We start from the raw sequence: 20,471 nt of genomic DNA, 5'->3' as shown, positions 1-20,471 counted from the left end.
AGTTTGAAAGATCACTTGAGATGGGTGATGAAATTCTTTTATTTTATTTTTTTTTTTGGTTTTTTCTCCGGTACCGGGAACCGAACTCACGACCTTGCGCTTGCCAGGCAGGCGCTTTTGCCACTGAGCTAAATCCCCAGCCCCGATTCATCAATAGTTAAATTGTTCTCACCTTGCTGCTTCTCGTGCCTTTGATTATTCTTAACATCCCCTTTTATTTCAGCTGTGCAGTGTCAAAAGCAACAATTGCCTCAGAAGTTTTGTGGCCATGCTGGTCAGAGCAGCTCTTTTTAAGATTTAGAGCTGTATTTTCTTTGAGTTACCTGAACCAGCAGCATTTTAGTAGCTAATAATAACCACCAGTTTCAGGTGCCTGTTTTATGCCAGTTCTTTGTGCATGACCGTCTCTGATTTTGTTTTTTAAAATAATCCATGGGTTAGTGGTATTCATATTTTATGTGCAAAGAAATGGACTTCAAGGTTGAGTGACTTTTCTCAGGATAATCATACTTGTCTGCATTGGAACCTGGGATTCCAACCTTGTATTTTCTCACTCTATAGCTAAGGGCCAACATTATCCAGGACCCCTTACAGTTCACTCAGCTGGGGACACAGCTTTCCCACCTCATAATTTATTTTATATTTTGGTTGTAAATGAACTGAACCCACTGGATAAATTCAGAAGGCAGTTTTAAAGGTGTAATTAAAGTTTTGGCTACGTTTCTTCAAAAATTTCTCTCTTCTTCCCCTTTCTAAATTCTCTAGGAATTGCTCTTTCAGAAGGACAATAAAATTTTCCAAACTTGCATTATGAAGAAAAAAGATTATAATTTTTAATTTTTTTCTCCTACTACCAGGAAATTGAATGGGAGGAAAAACACCATAGAACTAGCTGAAAATCTTGCTAGTCTTATACTGTAGCTATTTTTATGCGAAAAGTTGTTACATAGTAACCTGATTTTTGCATCACATGTTTTTGTACATGTAGGTGTTGACGTTAATACTCTTGCATCTGTTATGTACAAAGTCAGTCAAGATTCATGGTCCCCTATCTCTAGGACTAATTTACAGTAGTAAGAAATTTTATGTGTACACATGCAGTGATTTTAGTTTTATTACTATAAGTTATACAACCTTTAGTTTTAAGAAAAAACTGCTGATGTCTTTTTTTCACTACATCCTTTATCTAAAGGGTTATAGGGATTAAAAACTAATCTTGAGAACCATTTGAGCCTAATAGAAAAACATTGGTATAAGATAATAGCCCTTCTAACCTTGTGTGGTTGAATTCCAGACAGTAGGGTCTGGAGGTGAGGTACTTTGTTTCTTTTTTTGTTTGTTTGTTTTCCGGTAGCGGGAATCCAACTCATGACCTTGCGCTTGCCAGGCAGGCGCTGTGCCACTGAACTAAATCCCCAGCTCTGAGGTGAGGTACTTTGATCTTGATCAGTAATAACTCTGACAACTTACTCTTCAGCTCTACACTCCATCCCCCCCGCTTTGAAAAATAATCCTGTAACCTTACCAAATAAATTCTGGATTTATGGCAAACCCCCCCCCCCCCATACTGGGAATCGAACTTACAACCTCACACTTAGCAGACAGGTGCTGTGCCACTGAGCTAAATCCCCAGCCCCTATGGCACATTTTATTTAAAATGATTCCGTTTTGCTTTCAGATTGTGAGCTCATCTCTGAAGGGAAAATATGGACTAACAGTTGGATGACTTTCCTTGATAACTGTTTCATAGCCTTTCGTGGTCTAATGTTCTGCTTTATTCATATGTAGTTCATTTTTCTTTATACACAAATAGATGACCGCATACTTTTCTTTTTCCTTTTTTTTCCCCCCTCTTCGTGGCAGTGGAGATTGAACTCAGGGAGTACTGATCTATATGTGTAGTCCTAGTCATATATATTACAATTTTTTTTAAAACATTTTGAAATAGGGTCTCACTAAGCTTCCCAGGTTGACCTCCAATTCACAATCCTCCTGCCTTAGCTTCTGCAGTAGCTGAAATTACAGGTGTGCACCACCACGCCCAGCCTCACTCATATACTCTTCCAACTCATCTTAGTTACTTTCCTTGTTGCTGAGACAAAATACCTGACACTCAAAGTTAAAGGACAAAAGGTTTATTTAGCTCACAGTTTGTAGAGGTTTCAGTCCATCATTGGCTGGCTCCAAGGCAAGGTAGCATGGAAGACAGGCATTGCAAAGGAGAAACAGTTCATGGTGTGCATAAGGTAGCAAAGCAAACAAGGGACGACCACAACTCTTTGTATCCCCTATATCTTATCTAGGCTACTTAGGGTGGGTAGCACTCACACGTGTAATCCTAGTGCCCTTGATCCTAGTACTGCACCATGAATCAACTCTATTGTTACATACTGTAGATCCAGCCACCTCTGAAAAGCCCCACTTGTGGCTGCATGAGGTTTGAGGGAACATCTAGACATAAGCCACAACACAGCTGCTCTCAGATTCTTGTGCCAGTGCCTCAGAACAAGGTAAACATACTTGTGCTGTCCAGCAACACACAGACCCCGTAGATCACCTTCTGTTTCTCACCCCTGTCCTGTCTCTACCTATCCTGTCCACATCAAGTCATTTTAGTTATTCCACATAAATTGTTTACAGATGCTTCTTACGCAGTAACTTTGAATCAGGTACTGTTACTTTACTATGGCTTTCACTGTGCTTCATGCGGAGGTATTTTATGGGCCAATAAATGATCACTTTTGTGTACTGTGACTGTTTCTGATTCAAGTTTTTTGAATTCTCTGCCTAGGCTTGAGGAGGGAGATTGGTGAAAAGGAAGTCTACTGTTTTGGTGGGTAAGAACAGTGAGTTGTAGTTTAGGAAGGTGTGGTACTTCCTCTAAGTACAGCAAGTATAGATTTGGAAGATGATTAAACTTAGATCTCAAATTATTTACACCGTTATCATTGACTTGCAGAATTTGTGATTTTCATCTTTGTTGACATTTATTTGTATCTATCTCAGGGGACTGTCATGAATTTATTAATTTGTTTAATTCTAAGTAAATGGGACAACACTAATTATTGGTTCAATTCATGAGCCACATTTTTTCCTTTAATTTTTTTTCTGACAAATATATTACCTCCTCCCTCACTTTGGAAATGAAGTGAGGCTACACATGTCATTTGGAGTGATGATATTAAAGAATGGGGGTGGGCTTCCAAATTTCAGCTCTACAAGGCTAGGGGATTATTTAGACTGGACAGTAATAGACATTGTCTTTTACCTCAGGCCGCAGAACTAATAAGTGAGAAATCAGATTTGAAGCCAAATCTTTTCTAACAAGCCACTATATGTAGATTAGTTAATGTCTTCATGAAAATATTTTTTGTAGTAATGGTTCCATCCCTTGAGCTTATTCTCTGCTTCCTCCCATTTTTATATTTTTTAAGGCTGTTTCCTATTCTTGAAACCATTTTCCATTCTTTTCTCTTTCTTCACCTTCTGCCTGACGAAACCTATTTGCTTTTACAGACAGAGAAACCTTAGCAGTTGTGGAGACCGCTCCTTTGTGCTGTATTGATGGGACTGAGGTTCATTGAAGCAACAGCTGATCTGTTGGCTATAGGCAAGGTTTCAATGTGTATTTATTTCTCTCTCATTGATTCTTCCATGATACTCTTGACCTAGTTTAAGTCATCCTAAATATCCGTAAGTATTGGTTATGGAGTAGACATTAGAATGAGGAAAGTCTGGTTCAGATTTTAATTTTTGTTATGTCAGAGCTTTATAACCTTGAGCAAGTTACTTAATGGTTTTGTGCCTCAGTGTTCTCATCCAGCAAATGAGGATATCAGTGCCTGCTTGTTATTGTGAGAAGTGTATGAATGGTTGTTGGCTAAAGCACTGAGACTAATATCTGTAGATATTAGATAGAAGTGCCTGCTAAATAAATAATAAAAAAGAAAAGGGGAAAAAAAAGTAATGCATTTGTGTTCTGAAGGTTGCAGAGAACAGCGCTTGGAGTTTAGAGCAGTTGGGGATAGGGTGTCTGTCAAAGGCTGTTTTTAGCTGCTACCTCCTTGGTGAAAGCTTCCTGATTTTGCTTACTTTTGAACTTTAGTATTCCCCACACCCCAACTGTGTTTTCTTACAGAGCCCACCCCGTTCAGACTTGCAATGTTATCTGCAGCATGTTTTAGTCTTCGCTATGGACTGTAATGCACAGAGGGTTGAGATTCTTTCCCTATTCATCATTACATTCTAATCATGATACCTAAACTTTTGATGAGCAAAATTGAGTCAGATGTTACAGGAACATTTTAGAAGAAACACTTTCTGCAAGAAAAATACCCAGATCTATTATCTGAATCAGTTGGCTAGTTTTTGTTGATAATGATGTCTGTGTAATAATTAGGTTGGCTGCCCTTTAAAGATTGAGTCTAATGTAATTTCATATGTTAACTGTAAAAATTCCAAGCATACGTTGAGTTGAAATGCACGTGTGTGCATGCCTGTGTGCATGCACATACAGATCAAGCAAAAGAAGCTTCATCTTTGAATACTCTTCATGGAAAGAATTCCGTTTAGAAGGCAGTGAGAGTTACATGTTTGTGTGAAGACTGATCTGGTGATTGAGAAACCTGTTGTTCTTACTTACCAGTCACATTGGCCTGTCATTCCAGCTGTTAGACTCCTTTCAGACAAGGGTTTAACTGTTACCCTCCCTCCTCTGTTCATAGGCAATATGGTACAAAACGCCTGCGTGATGATGTAATAGTTCATGTCCTTAGGCATCAGCTTTGGCTTTGAATAATGGATTTAATTTCTTAATAGCTGTGTGACTTTGCACAAGTAATTTTATTTCTTAAAGTCTCAGTTTTCTCATCTATAAAGTTAACAGTATAGTATATACCTCATCAAATTGTTATGTTGAGAAAAACATTTGTCATAGGTCTCATGTGGATAGGTACTTGGTTAGTAGATACTTACTACTACCCTAGAATCACACAGCAGTGAGAGATTTCTTTTGTCACAAAGGGTCAGGGTCCTCCTTCAGGAGGACCTTCAGACAGAGGTATGTGGAGAAGTCAGCTTAGTCTCCTGATGGACATATGGAAAAACCATTTTTCTCTTTTAAAGGTAACAGAAGTTTGTTTTGCCCGAGTCTGATACCACTGCTGGCCTGTGCCCGTAGTATGGAAAGACAGACTGATAGACCACATAGACACATAGAGTGTTCCCTCTGCATTGCTATACTGCTAAAAAGCAGTCCGTGCATGTGTTGTAGATTGAGGGACTCCATGGATACACAAGTGCCTGTGAATGAATCAGGCAAAGTATGAAATAGCATAACTCAAAAAAACACACTAAGTTAATTTTCTTGTCAAAAAGATATTTCATGGAAGAGGAGTAATGATAGTCAGAGCAAGATAGTACTGGCTAATTGAGACTAGTATTTGAAAACTGCGAAAAAACTGTGTATTTTATTGACTACATTCTTTATATTGCAAATATTTAATTCTGAGAAGTTAGACATCTAGAAGAAAGTCTTACTCTTTAAAGACACCTTTCCCAGAGAACGGTGATGATGTCAAGTCTTGCTTATTGGGGAAGTGTGTAGGTTGCTACCTACAGTCACAGCTCATGAGGTACCTTCCAGTCTCTACACTGGGTATGATGGTCTTGCTTTTCTTGAACTGAACTTCTAGCCACAGCATCATATCCTCCTTATGCAAAGCAGATGATTTCATGATTTCATTCTTTCTTTCTTTTTTTTTTTTTTTTGAAACAACAGAAGTTTATTTTAAAGAATAAAGGAAGGATAACATAATAATGGGGGGACTTAGCAAATTACAGACAAAGTGGTAGGAAATTATCAATGGTTATCATTTTACATATTATTATGTACAAAATAGTTTCTCAGGAAAACAAATAGACAAATAATAGTGAGTTAGAGACAAAAGAGGTAGGAGATTATCAAGAGTTGTGCTATACTTTGGTATCTTCAAAGTGGCTTCTAAAGAAAATAAATAGAGCTATACGTGAGTGACATATTGAAAAATCATTAACTATTCTCAATGGATGTTGTAGGAAACACATAATAATAAACATACATTATGAAATAGGATAGGAACATTATAAACTTAACACAGTTATGGATAGATTAGTAGGAAAATATCAATGGCTGCTGTAATACGTGGTGGTATCTTCAAAGTGGTTTCTCAGGAAGACAGAGATATGCAAGAAGGATCTAATAAGTAGTTACAGCCTAAGGGTTGTCAAAAATAGCATATTACCTCCTCACCAGTGACTCCTTTCACTGAGGTATGATGGCTGGAAGGAAGGCCAGGATTGAAAAGAAGGACCGAGAGACTTGCACCTGTGACTAGCAATAGGCTGTTTTCTTGTTCCTCCATAGTCATGATTACCCAGGACTCCTCGATGGAGATGACAGTCTGGCCAGAGGGAGAAGGCAGACCATGCCCCAAGCCCTCTCATTCCTGTTGGAGTAACTGGTAGCATGGGTCTGAGCTCTGGGGCCTCTACCTCAGAGGGCAGACCGATCTCCAGTGGTGTCCTTTGCATCCAGGGCATGGCCCATGGGGCCTCTTAGGGCAGTTCCTCTTGAGGTGGCCTGGCTTTTAACAGTGGTAGCAGATGAATGCAGTTGTCGAGTCCTTCTTGGAGCCCCGGGAATCAGACCTGGGATCTGTTTCTCTTAGTGGTGCAGCAAAAGCAGCTGCTTTTTCTCAGTCTCTTTGTTTTCTCTCCTTGGCCTCCTCCTCCTCATGGCTATAGAATACTGAGGAGGCAATTCTTACTAACATCTCAAGTGAGCTATCTGGGGTGAAAGCCATTCTTTGTAGCTTTTTCTCTCCAGCTTCCCATTGCTTTGAGACCCCACAACCAGTTAGTGTCCTCTCCCCAACTGTCAGCACAGGCAGCAGGAATCCTGCTGCAGACTTCTCCGGAGCTTCACCACAGCCTGTACTGTCAGGGGAAGAATGGCTTCCAATGAGTCTCTGCAGATATTGTGCAAGGTCCTCCTGGTTTACAGCTTCCAAGCAGCTCTTGTGATCCCAGTCCACTGGACCTCTGACTCCATGGGCTTAGTCTGCATTCTCATGTTCTCTGAGTCCTTGTTCAGCAGCTGCTCCTCCGCTGGCTCTGGACCTTTCTGGTTCCCAATGGCAGGAGCAAGAGTGGCCCGTTGTATGGCATATATTACCAGGGGTTGTTCAAAGTTTCAATGATTCACACACATCCGTGGGTGGGCAACTGCAGTCGGTGCATGGTGGGCCATTGTGTCACTGTTTCTCTGTGTCATGATAGATCCCAATTGAGCGGCGGCGGCCGGCCTCATTCTTTCTTTATTAGTGGTTGAGACAGAAAAAAGTATATCGAATAGCAATTGTTACTTATTTTTTAGGCCTTGGATTACCTAACAGTGGTAAAGTTAAAATCACATAGGTTTGCACTTTTCAAAGTGCTTCATCACTTGATTTATTATATAATAATGATAATAAGCCAAATGCTGGGGAATCCATAGAATTGCAACCACATTTCTTATGTGAGAGATATTTTTCCCCGTTGCCTTTTCAGGTCTAACTTAGCTTGATAAGTATGACATTTCCTGTTGTATGTTACATACAACAGGGTCTTATAGGGTCCTGGGGCTTTCATTCTTTAATTTGTTAAAATTGAACAACAGTACAACAGTAATTGGTGTTGAAAGCCTACTCTCTGCCAAGTGCTGTGTCACAGACCTGGTAAGAGGTAAGAAATACAGTTACTTCCTGTTTGTGTGGGAACTGATTCACCTTTGCAAGTAACAGTTTTAAAAACTGCTGATGGTTTAAAGAAGTTTAGAAAAATACTTTCAGATGTCAGAGAAAGGAAGAATTGAGAAGAAATTTTGTGTGTCATGAAAAAAGAGCTAAGAGGATCCACCAGTGTCCTTCTTTCATGAGAGACTCTAATGTCATTTTCTTTGTGGCTTGTTTTTCCTTTAGGTCATGACTGCTGTGAGACAGTGAAGGTGCAGCTCTGTGCTTCCAAGGAGGGCCTTCCCGTGTTTGTGGTGGCTGAAGAGGACTTCCATTTTGTCCAGGATGAGGCATATGATGCAGCTCAATTCCTGGCAACCAGTGCTGGAAACCAGCAAGCGCTGAACTTCACTCGTTTTCTTGACCATTCAGGACCCCCATCTGGGGATGTGAATTCTCTTGATGAGAAGGTTTCACTGGCTTTCAGACACCTGAAGCTGCCAGCAGAGTGGAATGTGTTGGGAACAGATCAGACTTTGCATGGTGAGAATTTATACAACTCACAAAAAAACAGTGATTTGGAACACTTCTGTTTGTGTGTAGGGTTGCTTTTATATGATGATGCTGTATTTCTGTCATCCACAATGGCTGAGTAAATTTTAGAATTATTATAGTAAAGTGGTCTTGAAGGTATCTGTTCCACTGAGCTGTTGGGATCTCTTTTTCCACTGAGATGACGGAAGAAAGAGTACACAAGTAGAGAGTGGCACTTCTTCCTTGAAGTCTGGATTTCAGGCTTGATCTCACAAGGAGATAGTGATCTGTCCCCCATGTGGAGAGTAACTTCTTGGTGTTAAGTTACCAAGGACAGGATTTTTGTTACTATGTTCTGAAACTGTCTAGAGCTTCTGTGAAGTTGGAGGAAAGTAACAGCTGGGGAGAGCATCAGGGAAGCATGAGAGCCGGATAAGCTTTGAAAAGCCCTATAGTTCTTTAAGCAGGGTGGCCTCACCCTTACTAATTTTATCTACTAGCCCTCCATATAAGAGTTCTTTAAATAAAAGACTCCACTTATTAAGAAACACTGATGTAATAAGTACCTACATATGTATTCTTAATCAGACAAGGGCTTTCCCACATCATTATTTTTGTTGTAAATTACATCTCTGAGATGTCAGGATTACATGTAATATATATTTTTAAATGTAAGTTATACCTGGCGTGCATAAACAACACTGTTTCCTTCTGAAGTGCAAATCCAATTGAAACATTTGGGAATCTCACAAATACAGATCAAAATGTTGACTTTAGTACTGATGAAAGTTAGTTTGGAAGACTGACCTCAAAGCTCCTGCCAGAAGGATTTGCTTGTACTTTCTACTTCATCTCTGCGAGAGTGTACAGACACGTGACTGATCTACAGAGTCCACACAACTGTGATTATTATGTTATGTAGGGCAAGCTGACCAGAAGCCCCTTTGTCTACAGGTGAGCAATTCCTGATGAGAAAGATCTAGAGGGAACTGAGTCAGTGCGTGGTCAGTTCCTCCTTTCTCAGACCCAGAATAGTTGAGTCATTCTCAAATTCACAGAATTTAAGACCAAGCAGTGTAATGATGTCCCATACTGTAAGAGAGGCATACAATGAGATGCCAGGAAAGCTTTGCCCAGGTAAATATGAAAGGAAATGTGGACCGTAAAATCAAGTCAAGGAAGCAAACTCCCTCTTTTTTTCTTATTATATAGTATGCCAGAGACTTCTGTATTGCTGTGATCTCAGGATCTGAATATTTGACATTCAGTACATACTCAGAAACTGAGTGGAAAAAAAAAAAAAAGAAAAGAAACTGAGTGATGAGTCCTAATACCTATAGCTCCTATCATTTCTGTATTGATATGCAAATGATTATCTGGTTGCATTTACAAGTCATATCAAGGTGTAAGTGCATTAGTTATTTGAGGAGCTTATGGCATTTTTAAGCTTTTGTTTTGTCTGGTTTAAAGTGGGCTCAGGGCTTAACTAGTGGCAAAAGCAGAGATCTGAGAAACCTTGGGTATAAATCACTTTCCTTCTCTGGGTTCTAGTCTCATTGTCTTTAATAGCAGGAACCTGGCAACTTTGAATTTTTGTGTATTTGTAGTACACTCCTAGTTCCTGTTGTACAGAATTGCTCAAGCAGTGCTAGCAAAGGTTAAACCAAATATGACCACTTTTGTGAAATAAACAAAATTAAAACCATAATATTTTGTCTTTACACAATTACTAGCTTGGCTAAGATTAAAAAGCACCAAGTGCTGGCAAGAATGCAGAACAGCTTATCTTACACATTGCATAATGGTATAGCCACTCTGGAGGAATTTGGCAGTTTCCACTTGGAATATTTATTCTAGAGAAATGAAAATCAGTATTCACCAAAAAAGTCTGTGTGCAAGTGTATCTATAAGCAACAAAATAGAAACAACCTAGAGCCCCCTCAGAAGGAATACGTAAACCAAAATAACCATATCATGGGATACTAGAGTCAACACTTTTGGATTGTGCAAAGTCAAACTTTCTAAAGATTATAGACTATATGGTTCCATTATTTGAGATTCTAGAAAAGGCCACATTATAGAAACAGATTGGTAGCTGCCAGGGACCGGGAGTGGGGGAAAGGCCTGACTGCAAAGGAGAATCATGAGCACATTCTTTGGGAGTATTGGACTTACCTGTGTGTCTTGTTAGGTGTAATGACTGTAAGAATTTATGCATCTGGTAAGACATATAGGACTGTATAAGTGCCTGAGGTAAACTGTGTTGTGTACCCATCTGAAATAATAAGTGAATAACAAACGAAATGGGACAAGTTTGGCCTGTATTTGCAAGTTGAAAGGAGTAGTAAAGCCATGCTTTCACTTGAGGGTCCAGATGTAATGGAATAGTCTGTTCACATCAGTCAGTTTTTAAAAGTAATACATCAGTTACTTTATAAAAGGCATTTAAAGAAAAAACTGTGAAGTAAGCTTGGTACCTAGAATAACAACACAAGTAACTGGAACACCTTGTTATATAAGAGGACTACTTGCTTTTAAAAGCTAGAATGTTTATAGGCTTTTAGCCTAACACTTATATAAAAGCATCATGTAAGAATTATAGCTAATCTTCTTACTCCTTAACTGAGATACCATTCTTTTTAGGCTTTTTTTTTTCCCTTTAGGTTAGTGACTCCTTTGAAATAGCTTAGATTTCTTAGGGGAAAAATACATACAGGTGGCTCCCTACAAACATTTACATTTAGTAAATTTCACAGTGTCCTTGAACTTCAGGAGTGAACATGAAGCTAAAAAGCCTTGGTTTAGATTTGATACTTTAAAAACAGCAAAAGCATGGGCATTGGAGTCTGTTTTTATCATGCTTCATTGCAACATTTTGTGGAAAATACTACATCTCCATTACTCCATTTCCTCATCTATAAAGTAGAAGAAATTATAGTGCTAGTTTGCAAGCCACTCATTTCAAAAATAACATAACTGATACCCAGTAGTCTTTTAGAGGCACAAAACATTGGCAAAGCTAAGATAGGGGATGGTGGTGTGTCCTATAAAGGAAAAGACAAGCTAGGCTTTAAAAGGAAGGTTCTTCAAAGGAGAATGAGGCACCTTTTCTTGTGTTGCTGTTTGCTCAAGGAAGTGTCACTTCCAACTTGAGTAAACAGAGTGTCCATTTGAGTTTCTCCAAGTAGTCCCAACCCCTAATTACATAAGGAAGCTTCTACACTGTACTTTTTGACACAGATCTGCCTTAAATAAGTGTTAAGGGTTTCTCTGGGTGGAGGGTAAATGTTGAGACTTAGACATTCTCCTTTTCTGAGTTTCCAAGTCTCACTTAACTTGTCTCAGCTCTTTAGTGCTTCAGTGGTTAATGAGAAGGGTGAGTTGGTTGGCTTTCCCTGAGAGATCTGTGCATAGTAGCAGTCAGCATAGCTCTCAGGTAGCTTAGAGTGGGAACATTGAAGGCCTGCTCTAGAGAAAGCATCCTGAGAAACGTCCTGGGTGGAATTTTCATTCTTTCTTAGTCACGATATTGTATAAATGACAAGAAGATGTAACCCTTTTTGGGGGTGGGGATCCTTTACACAAAGAGAAATTTAGAGGAGAGAAAGAGGACAGGTTTAGGAAAGACTGCATAAAAACAGCCTGTGCACTACCAGTCTTGTATATCTATTTTGGTTGTGGGTCCTTAGATTTAATCATGTGGTGATTTGGTTCTCACAGTGTTTGATAGTTTCACATGGAGATTTTTCTTTAACTGTACTAGTGTTTGTATGTGTTTTCAGTTACCATCCCTTCTAAAGAAGAAAATAATAGTGTGAAAAGACTGCTCATGGATTTTTTTTTTTCCCTTGGCAAAGGATTAATAACCATTGACTCTAAGATGAGCAGCTGCAGGGTTAAAGACCTGAAGGTTACCTCTTAAACCTTGGTTTTGTCACAGAGTCACAGTCTCTTTATTCTTTTCTTTTTATACTTTGATTTTTCCAACATATACATTTTTAGTAGGCCATATTTTGTAACATACTGGGTTTCTTTGTGGAATTCTCAGATACCCATATAATATACATAGTTCTCGCATTATTGTCCTGTACACCCCTCATTCCTTTCCTCTTATCTAATAGTCTCCAGTGTACTTTGTGTCCTCTTTGTTCCTTTTTCTTTCCTCCCTTCTGTCTGTTGTCTGTTCTTTCAGCCTTTCTTTTCTAGTACTGGGGATTGAACCTAGAGCCTTGTGCTTGCTAGGCAGGCGCTCTTGAGCTGAGCACTGCCCCGCCTCCCCTTATTTTTATTTTTTTATTTTGAAACAAAGCCTTGCCAAGTTGCCCAGGTTGGGATGAAACTTGCAGTGTTCCTTTCTTAGCCTCTGGAGTAGCTGAGATTGCAGCCTGCCTTGTTTGAGTCCACATATTAGGGAAAACACATAAAACTTTTTTTTGGAGTCGGGCTTATTTTGCTTAACATGACAGTCTTCAAATCCATTCATTTTCCTGCACATGACATAATATTATTTCTTATGACTGAATAATATTATGTATTGTCTCATTTTTCTCACTCTGGCATATTAAGAATATTTTCCTTCCTTGCAGTATGAGAATTTCTGCATCACAATGGGACTTCAGGTTTAAGAGACATTAAGAATAGTAAAAAGAATGGTGATTTTTGAAATCTCAGGTTCAAAAAGAGCTAGAGCTGACTGCATAGGTTGATGGGATAGGAAAATACAAGTAGTTGCCTGATTATTACATCATTAATATTTTGTTTAGTTGGAGAATATGACAGTTTGAAAAAGATATGACCCTCTAACAGGCTCCTCATTGTTAAATGTCTTAAAGGCATATAATTTTCTTACAGATGGGATATGTGTTGGAGGTGTATCCTGCATATAAATGACTTTAAGACATTGTGTACTTAGATTTTCTGTCGGTAGAATGTAGGTCTTTGTAGAAATCTTCCTGTTAATTAGTTTAAACAGGAAAACCAGCTGTTGAAACAGTATGAAATACTGTTGTAGGACAAAGGAAAGAGAAAAATACCATAAGTGTTTAGAAGAAAGTTTTCATGTATTCTTCAAAAGACCAAAGAAGTTAGATCTATAATGAAATTAGAGAAGAAAGAGAAAAACTGGTTTAAGAAGTATATTAGTCGGTGTTTAACTAGACAAACAGAATGCTAGGAGAAAAAAAATACTTTAAGGTTAATATATGGCTTTTTCCAGGGAGGTTTGCTGAGTAAGTCTAAAATGTATGGGCAGGAATGCACAGATCATGAGCAAGGTCAGACCCATGATCACCGGCCAAAGCTGTCATCCTCAAATGGTTAGGAAGGAGACATCCTGAGCAATATGAAACTGTGGGCACAGGCTGTGGCTGTCCTCCACAGGTGAAACCCCTACACTCCAGAGCAAAGCTAAGCCTTGCCATATAAAGGCCACAGAAAACCTAAGTACACAATGTCTTAAAGTCACTTACATGCAGGATACGCCCTTTTATTTATTTATATATATTTTTAGCTCTGCATTTTATAGTCTTTCACCTGATTCAGTGAGGCCTACCCATATTATTCAGGACACATCTCCCTTATAAAGTCAGCTGATTAAGAACTTTAATTATGTCTATAAAAAAAGTCACAAGGAGAGAAAAGATGGAAAGGTTGGTGGAAATGCTGTAGGGACATAAAAAAATTCCATGGCAAAAGTTAAGTTCACAATAGGATAAAGGATCCAGCTTGTATGATTTAAAAATAAAGTTAATTAACTTTGGAAAAAGACCAAGAATCATGAGAAAGAATATAGATAAGCATTTAGAGAGCGAGCTTTTGGTACTCTGCAGTTTAAACTGATACAAAAGGAACAAAAGTAATGTGGCAGATGTAGATTAAACGCTTTTATGCTCTTTAAAGAAGGTGGATCAGCAGAAACTCCATTTGTATGTTCATTTGTTTATCCCTTGTACCTTGACCTCTTCTTGAGACCAAATTCACATGATTTCTGTGAAGTTCAAATTAGAATATGTGGGGGCTGGGGATTTAGCTCAGCAGCAAAGTGCCTGCCTGGCAAGCGCAAGGTCATGAGTTCGGTTCCCGGTACCGGAGAAAAACAAACAAACAAACAAACAAACAAATTAGAATATGTGAAAAATGAACAGGAGAGCATATAAACTAAGATATATACACAGGCTGGGCTACTATTCAATAAAAAGGAATGCACTACTGATGCACGGGATTACAAGTCCGTCTCAGACATGCTGAATGAAAGAAGGCTTACACAGGAGGATCTATTTTATAATTCCATTTATATAGCTTTTAGGCTAGGCAAAAAACACTACAGTAAGAAATTTACACTCTGGCAATGAGAGGGTTCAACTAGGAAGGAGCATAAAGGAATTCTGTTGGATGGTGACAATGTTCTGTATTTTGATTAGTATTTAACACAGGTATATGATGCACTTGTCAGAATTTATCGAGTGGCATATTATACCATTTCTATAACACTGTGTATAAATCACCTCAAACTGTAACCATGTATTGAACTCTAGTTATAATACAGGTACTCTCATGTCCTCAAGCTTACTTTGAAATACATATAAATAAGATGGATTTATGAATGTATAGAAGAAATGATAGTTGGAACCATGCATCGTGGCATATACTTATAAGCCCAGCATTTGGGAGGCTGAGGCAAGAGGATTGTTGTGAGTTCAAGGCCAATTTGAATTGAGGTACATAGCAAGACTCTGTCTTTAAAAGCCAGGGGCAGCAGTGCTAGCTGAATAGATATGTGATAAAGCAAATACAGAAAAACGTTAATTGTAGGATCTAGGTTTGTATTTGATTATTTGTTGTATAGTTCTTTCTGTTTATGTGTACATTTGAAATAATAAAATGGGAACAGGCTGGGCATGGTGGTGCACATCTGTAGTCCTGTCTGTAATCCTGAGTGGTCACACAGCACTCAGGAGGCAGAGGCAGGAGGATCTCCTCGAGTTCAAGGCCAGCCTGGGCTACGTAGTAAATTTGGAGCCAGGCTGAACTACAGAGAGACTTTTCTCAAAATAAATAAATGAAATACATACAGACATAAATGAGGGTATACTTGAAAGGGTGCTTTTAAAACCACACCATTAACTTGCTTTTATATACGCATATATGTGGAGACAACAAGGAGTTATGGAAAGAGTATCGCATTTAGATATGAGAGAGAGGAATTTTTCAAATCCCAATTCTGACTGTGGGCAAATTATTCTATGAGCCTGTGCTTATTTGCAAAATGAAGATAATGAGCTCTCATAAGGTTATTGCACAGACCTAAAGGAAAAAGTTGAAATAAACTACATAGCCTGCTAGATGGACAGTAGCAGGCCCTCCCTTTGTACTACTTTTCCTCTGTTGTCTGCAGAACCAGGCTACCTGTAAGCAGGTGTGGCATCTACTGCTGAGGACTTCAGCATTAGATGGGGAGTGGGGGTTCGAGTGTGGGGAGGGGTACGGTACAGGAATCAAGGTGCAAGGTCATGATCAGGTGTGCAGTGTTATTGTTAGAACTGTACTCGTAAACTTGAAGCTGACTCAGAGCAAATAAGGGAGCAAGGGGGTGGAAGAGCGAAGGGAAAGCTGCTTGGAGGAGGTATCACCCAGTAAGACTGGAATTAACTGGCTCTGGGAAAATCACATACCTGTATTTTCTGGTCCATCAGTACCTTATTAGTTCTTTAGTTTTTGATAAGGATGTCAGAATGCTTATAGGCATTCTATAAAGCACAAGTCAGATGATGATCTTTGATCTTTTGTGAGAGTTCTTTTTTTTTGTCTCCTTGGCACCTCCTCATAGGTGTTATTAAAATTTGTACCTCCACAATGTATTATTATTGCTTCCGGGGCATTGATTTGTTTTGTTTTTGTGGTGGTATTAGTGTTTAAACCCAGGGCCTTGGGCATGCTAGGCACATGTTCTGTCACTAAGCTGCATCCGTAGTCCCTGGGGCATGATTTCATTCCAGCCATGTGCCTCTGCTTGAACACTATGAATCCTGGAGAGTTCTGTAGGGAAAATATAATATATGAAAGGTAAATTTAATTTCCAAGGAAATTGACCTTGGAAATAAGGAAACTGCACCAGTGCACAGGTGACATGACAACATTGCAATTCAGTGCAAAATCACAGCTTCAGAGATGTGTTCATTTCTGTTTGACATTCACAAAGAGAAGCATCTGGGGATTTCAGAGTCAGGAAAACTCTGGGCTCCAAGAAGTCTGCTTAGTGAAGAAGCTGGGACAAAGGCAGGCACACCTTTTGGAACTGGGTTGTGGCGTCACATCCAGCTTGGCTCTTGTCCTCTCAGGTTGGGCTCAAGAGGATGGCTAAGGAAGAGAGAGTGTTACTGGTGTAATTTAAAGTCCAGCAGGACAGGACGTAGAGCAGAGAAAGGGAAAAGAACTAACCCTAATGAGTACGTGCCATAGCCAGTCAGTAGGCTAGCATTTCACTTACCTCCTCTAACTAGTTACAGCTCTGAGTGAGGTGGTGGTACAAAGAAAGTGAAGCCCGGACAGATGTATTGTGTCTGCTCACACAAATGGTAAATAACAAGTTTGAACCCAGAGTTGCCTAACTCCAGAGCCCTTCCTCATTCCACCGCTTTCACAGTGACTCATACCAAGAAGGAGCCTTCAAGTGGAATAAGCTCAAACACATTTTCGTTTATGAAGTTACAAGTGTATTGTCATAAGAGTCAGTCTTATTATGCTTGAAGATTGATTTTTTTTTTTCTCATCAAACAAATACTGAGAGTTCCAGCAGTTTGATATGTCCTTCATGTAGAGGAATAAAAAGACCTGTGTGTACTTAACAAGTAGAACCTGTTTTTATTGTTTAACCAGCCACCTCTTGAAGTAATTATACCCTTTATGATACACCCATCTAAGTCCTGACCACTATTCCCCTTGGGTCCCCACTTTGCAGGGTTGCATTCACTTTTTTTTTTTTTTTAAAGAGGAAAAGAACGTGAGTCGGCTTTATAAATTTTCCTGTGATACTGAACAAATGTTGTCAGAATACAGAAATGGCTTCCTTTTCGTGGGACCGTCTCCTAATGAAGGTTTTGCTTCCTTTCCATTTTTCTAGGTTCTGTATTTGAGAATTGATTGTACTGGCCACGATAAAGTTGTGTAGCCTGCTCTCAGGATCAGAGGCACTTGGAGGCAGCGGTGCCTCCCTCATTTGTATTTTGTTGTCATTGATGCTATGCTTTGGTTTATTTTTGCCTTCTCCTCCTGTACAGATGGTGTCCCCCGGGAGACATTGATGCATTTTGCTGTGCGGCTGGGACTGCTAAGGTTGACCTGGTTCCTATTGCAGAAGCCTGGTGGCCGCGGAGCTCTGAGCATCCATAACCAAGAAGGGGCGACACCTGTGAGCTTGGCTTTGGAGCGAGGTTATCACAAGCTGCACCAGCTTCTAACTGAGTGAGTGCTCATTCTCTGCATTTCCCTCCTCTCGTTGCCAGCTCCTCCCCTTATTCATAGTAGTCTCGCCCACGTGGCATCTCCCTGTCTGCCGCACGTTAAAGCTTCAGCTCTGTACCTTGCTTTTCTGTTGGAGGTCGATATGAAAGCTTGTTCCTGTTAGCCACTTCATTATCTGAGACACAAAAAAGTAAGTCAGATTAGCCATTTTCTCTCCCTGTCTCCCTGTTTTCACTATTTCTTCCTTTTTACATTCTATTGAAAACTCAGAAGGAGTCTTGTCTGTGGGGGTAGGGTAACATTACAATGTATATACAGTTTATCCTGGTTTAGTACAAGAGGAAACACTTTTCCTATGCCATGTATTTTTTCTGATGTCGAGACTTGAAGGTCTTAATTGGAAATCATTTCTTCATAGTGTAATTGCATACAGAAAACATGGCAAATAATTGAGTTTTCTTTGGAATATATTTTCTATGAATAGAATGAAGGATAGTAGTCAGTAATAAGCGACTGAGTTGTTTTGGAAAGGGGCAGTGAGAAATCCTGTTTATATTTGGGCTCAATTGTTACACATTCTGACTCTGAGGACCTTGGAGGTAAGTTGTTAGTCAAAACATTGGAGGTTTCTTTTTCTTGTATAAATGGAGAAATAAATGCAGTGTATAAATGGAGAGTACTGCAGTGCAGAGCACTTCTCCTTGGAATACTTAAGGAAGGCAGAAGTTTCAAGAATAGTTTCTCTTGATTTTATTTGTTTTTTATTAGTTTTATGGGCATCATCTTTGCCACCACATTATCTGAGCAAGAATAAACCCCCTGAATCTGTGTTCTTTACTGATTTAGGAACTGTTATAAACTGAAGCATATTCCCAGATTCTCAGGTATTTTGCTCATGCCAGATTTAATTGAGTTGTATTTTGTTTTATTATTTTTAGGTGTGCTATGCAAGATAGTCAGGAAGTACCCCACAAAGAAATCTCAGAATGTAATGCTACTTACAGTTACATAAACAGGTTTTTGTTTTTGTTTGTTTTTGCTTGATGTGCCAAGTTTATGACTTCCTTAGTCTAGTCAGACAGAAGGTTCTTTGCAGTTACCTCTCTGATGGGTGCTAGAGATACAGTGGTGGTAGGAGGGTATTCGTCATCTCAAATTAGCTGTGGACACCTGAGCTGTCCTATGAAAGTATTCCAGAGACTGATATATTCCACTCCTTCTATACTTCCCATCTGGTGGGTGCTTGGATTCATTCTCCTGGTCTCGGGAAGGGAGGTCTTGTTCCAGAAGTTGAAACAATTAACTCAGTATAACTACTGTGAAGTTTAAATGTGGTTCCTCAAAATTTGACTTTATAGCCCAAATGTCTGCTAAGAAGCAGCGCTGGTTAAGGACTGCCATCCAAATGTAGAAATAAAGTGGTTACAACAGCTTTATTGTATGTTTGGAAGGGGATGTCACAATACTCTGATTGCAGCACAGTTTTAAAAAAACTGGAGTATTTTCTTGGAGATTTTTGGCTGGCCTTAAGGAAATACCTTTGTTACATGTGGAAAGCCCGCTTCTTTATGAAAGAAGGGGGGGTAAGGATTTTAATGGGAGAATATGAGTACCTTGCTACATATCAAGCCCTTAACTTGAATGCTGGATTGTTAACTGTTACAAGACCTCAAAAAAACTGCTAAGTCACAGCTAGTAATTAAAAAGTGCTAAGGAACAGATTCTATTCATTCTCTGAGTATCTTTGCTATGATACTAGAAGACTGCTAGAATTTCAACCATAATTGGTCAGGAAAAGGTGGGTTTTTTTCTCTCCTACCTACAAGTTTCATATGTTATATGCATACATAAAATATACTTTCTTAACCATGTTTATATAACCATGTTTATGTAATGCACAGTTCACTATCCATTTCCAGAACTGCTTTACACCCCAAGCAGAAGCTTTGTACCTATAAGGTACTGACTTCCTGTTCAGTCTTTTTCCCTTCCCCCTAGTAACTTCTATTCTACTTTCTTCTCTTAAGGATTTGTCAGTTGTAGGTACCTCATGTAAGACCCATGTAATATGTGTTCTTCTGTGCCTAGCTTTTTCCATATAGTGTAATATCATCAAGGTTCATCTATATTGTAGCATGTGTCAGAGTAATAATGTATATTTTAAAATTACTAAAAGAGTAAGCTTTAAATGTCCTCATCACAAAAAGTAGATGAGATGATAAATGTGAAGTACCTTAATTTAGTCTTTTCTACAACATACACATATATCGGAACATTATATTATAGCCCATAAATACATATAATTATTGTCAGTGAAAAAGAAAAGGCCCACATATAGCTAGAAGATGGAAATAATTTAAATGTTAATCAGCAGGTAAACAAGATTTATATATACAGAATGGAATCTTATTCAGCTTTAAAAGGGAGAAAAGATCATCTTTTTCAAGTGAGGAAACAGATCCAGAGAGACAAAGTAATTGGCTTAGGATAATAGGGTAGGGGGCAAAAATAGAAGCCAAATCTCCTGAGAGGCTATCCAGAGCCCCTTCCACTTCTAGAATTGTTACCAAGGGGCTTATGAACAGACTTTTGGGGAGTGTATCCCTTTGAACTATGAGCAAGAATTTATAGATGTTTCTGAGTTGATTTTATTTTGTGAAATTCATGAAGGGGTTTGTACAAAGAATTGCCATACTGTACAATGTTGTCATTCTGATACTCAGTAAA

At 39.0% G+C, this 20,471-nt stretch overlaps 1 protein-coding gene across 5 annotated transcripts in view; it reads left to right on the top strand.

Moving 5' to 3' along the window:
- Akap13 (A kinase (PRKA) anchor protein 13) overlaps positions 1-20,471 on the top strand; it is a 321,318-nt gene that overhangs the window by 123,266 nt on the left and 177,581 nt on the right. For all 5 annotated transcript variants that reach the window (XM_013512533.1, XM_005381591.1, XM_013512532.1 and 2 more), the window contains exons 4-5: positions 7,998-8,294; positions 17,561-17,744. In XM_013512533.1, coding sequence (XP_013367987.1) covers positions 7,998-8,294; positions 17,561-17,744 — 481 coding nt within the window. The remainder of the gene's footprint in view (positions 1-7,997; positions 8,295-17,560; positions 17,745-20,471) is intronic.

Source organism: Chinchilla lanigera, unplaced genomic scaffold, assembly GCF_000276665.1.
Source record: "Chinchilla lanigera isolate Chin_1 unplaced genomic scaffold, ChiLan1.0 scaffold00015, whole genome shotgun sequence".
In the NCBI taxonomy this organism is placed as follows: Eukaryota; Metazoa; Chordata; class Mammalia; order Rodentia; family Chinchillidae; genus Chinchilla; species Chinchilla lanigera.
Note: the sequence above shows the minus strand (reverse complement) of the source record. Positions and strands in the feature narration are given on the sequence as shown.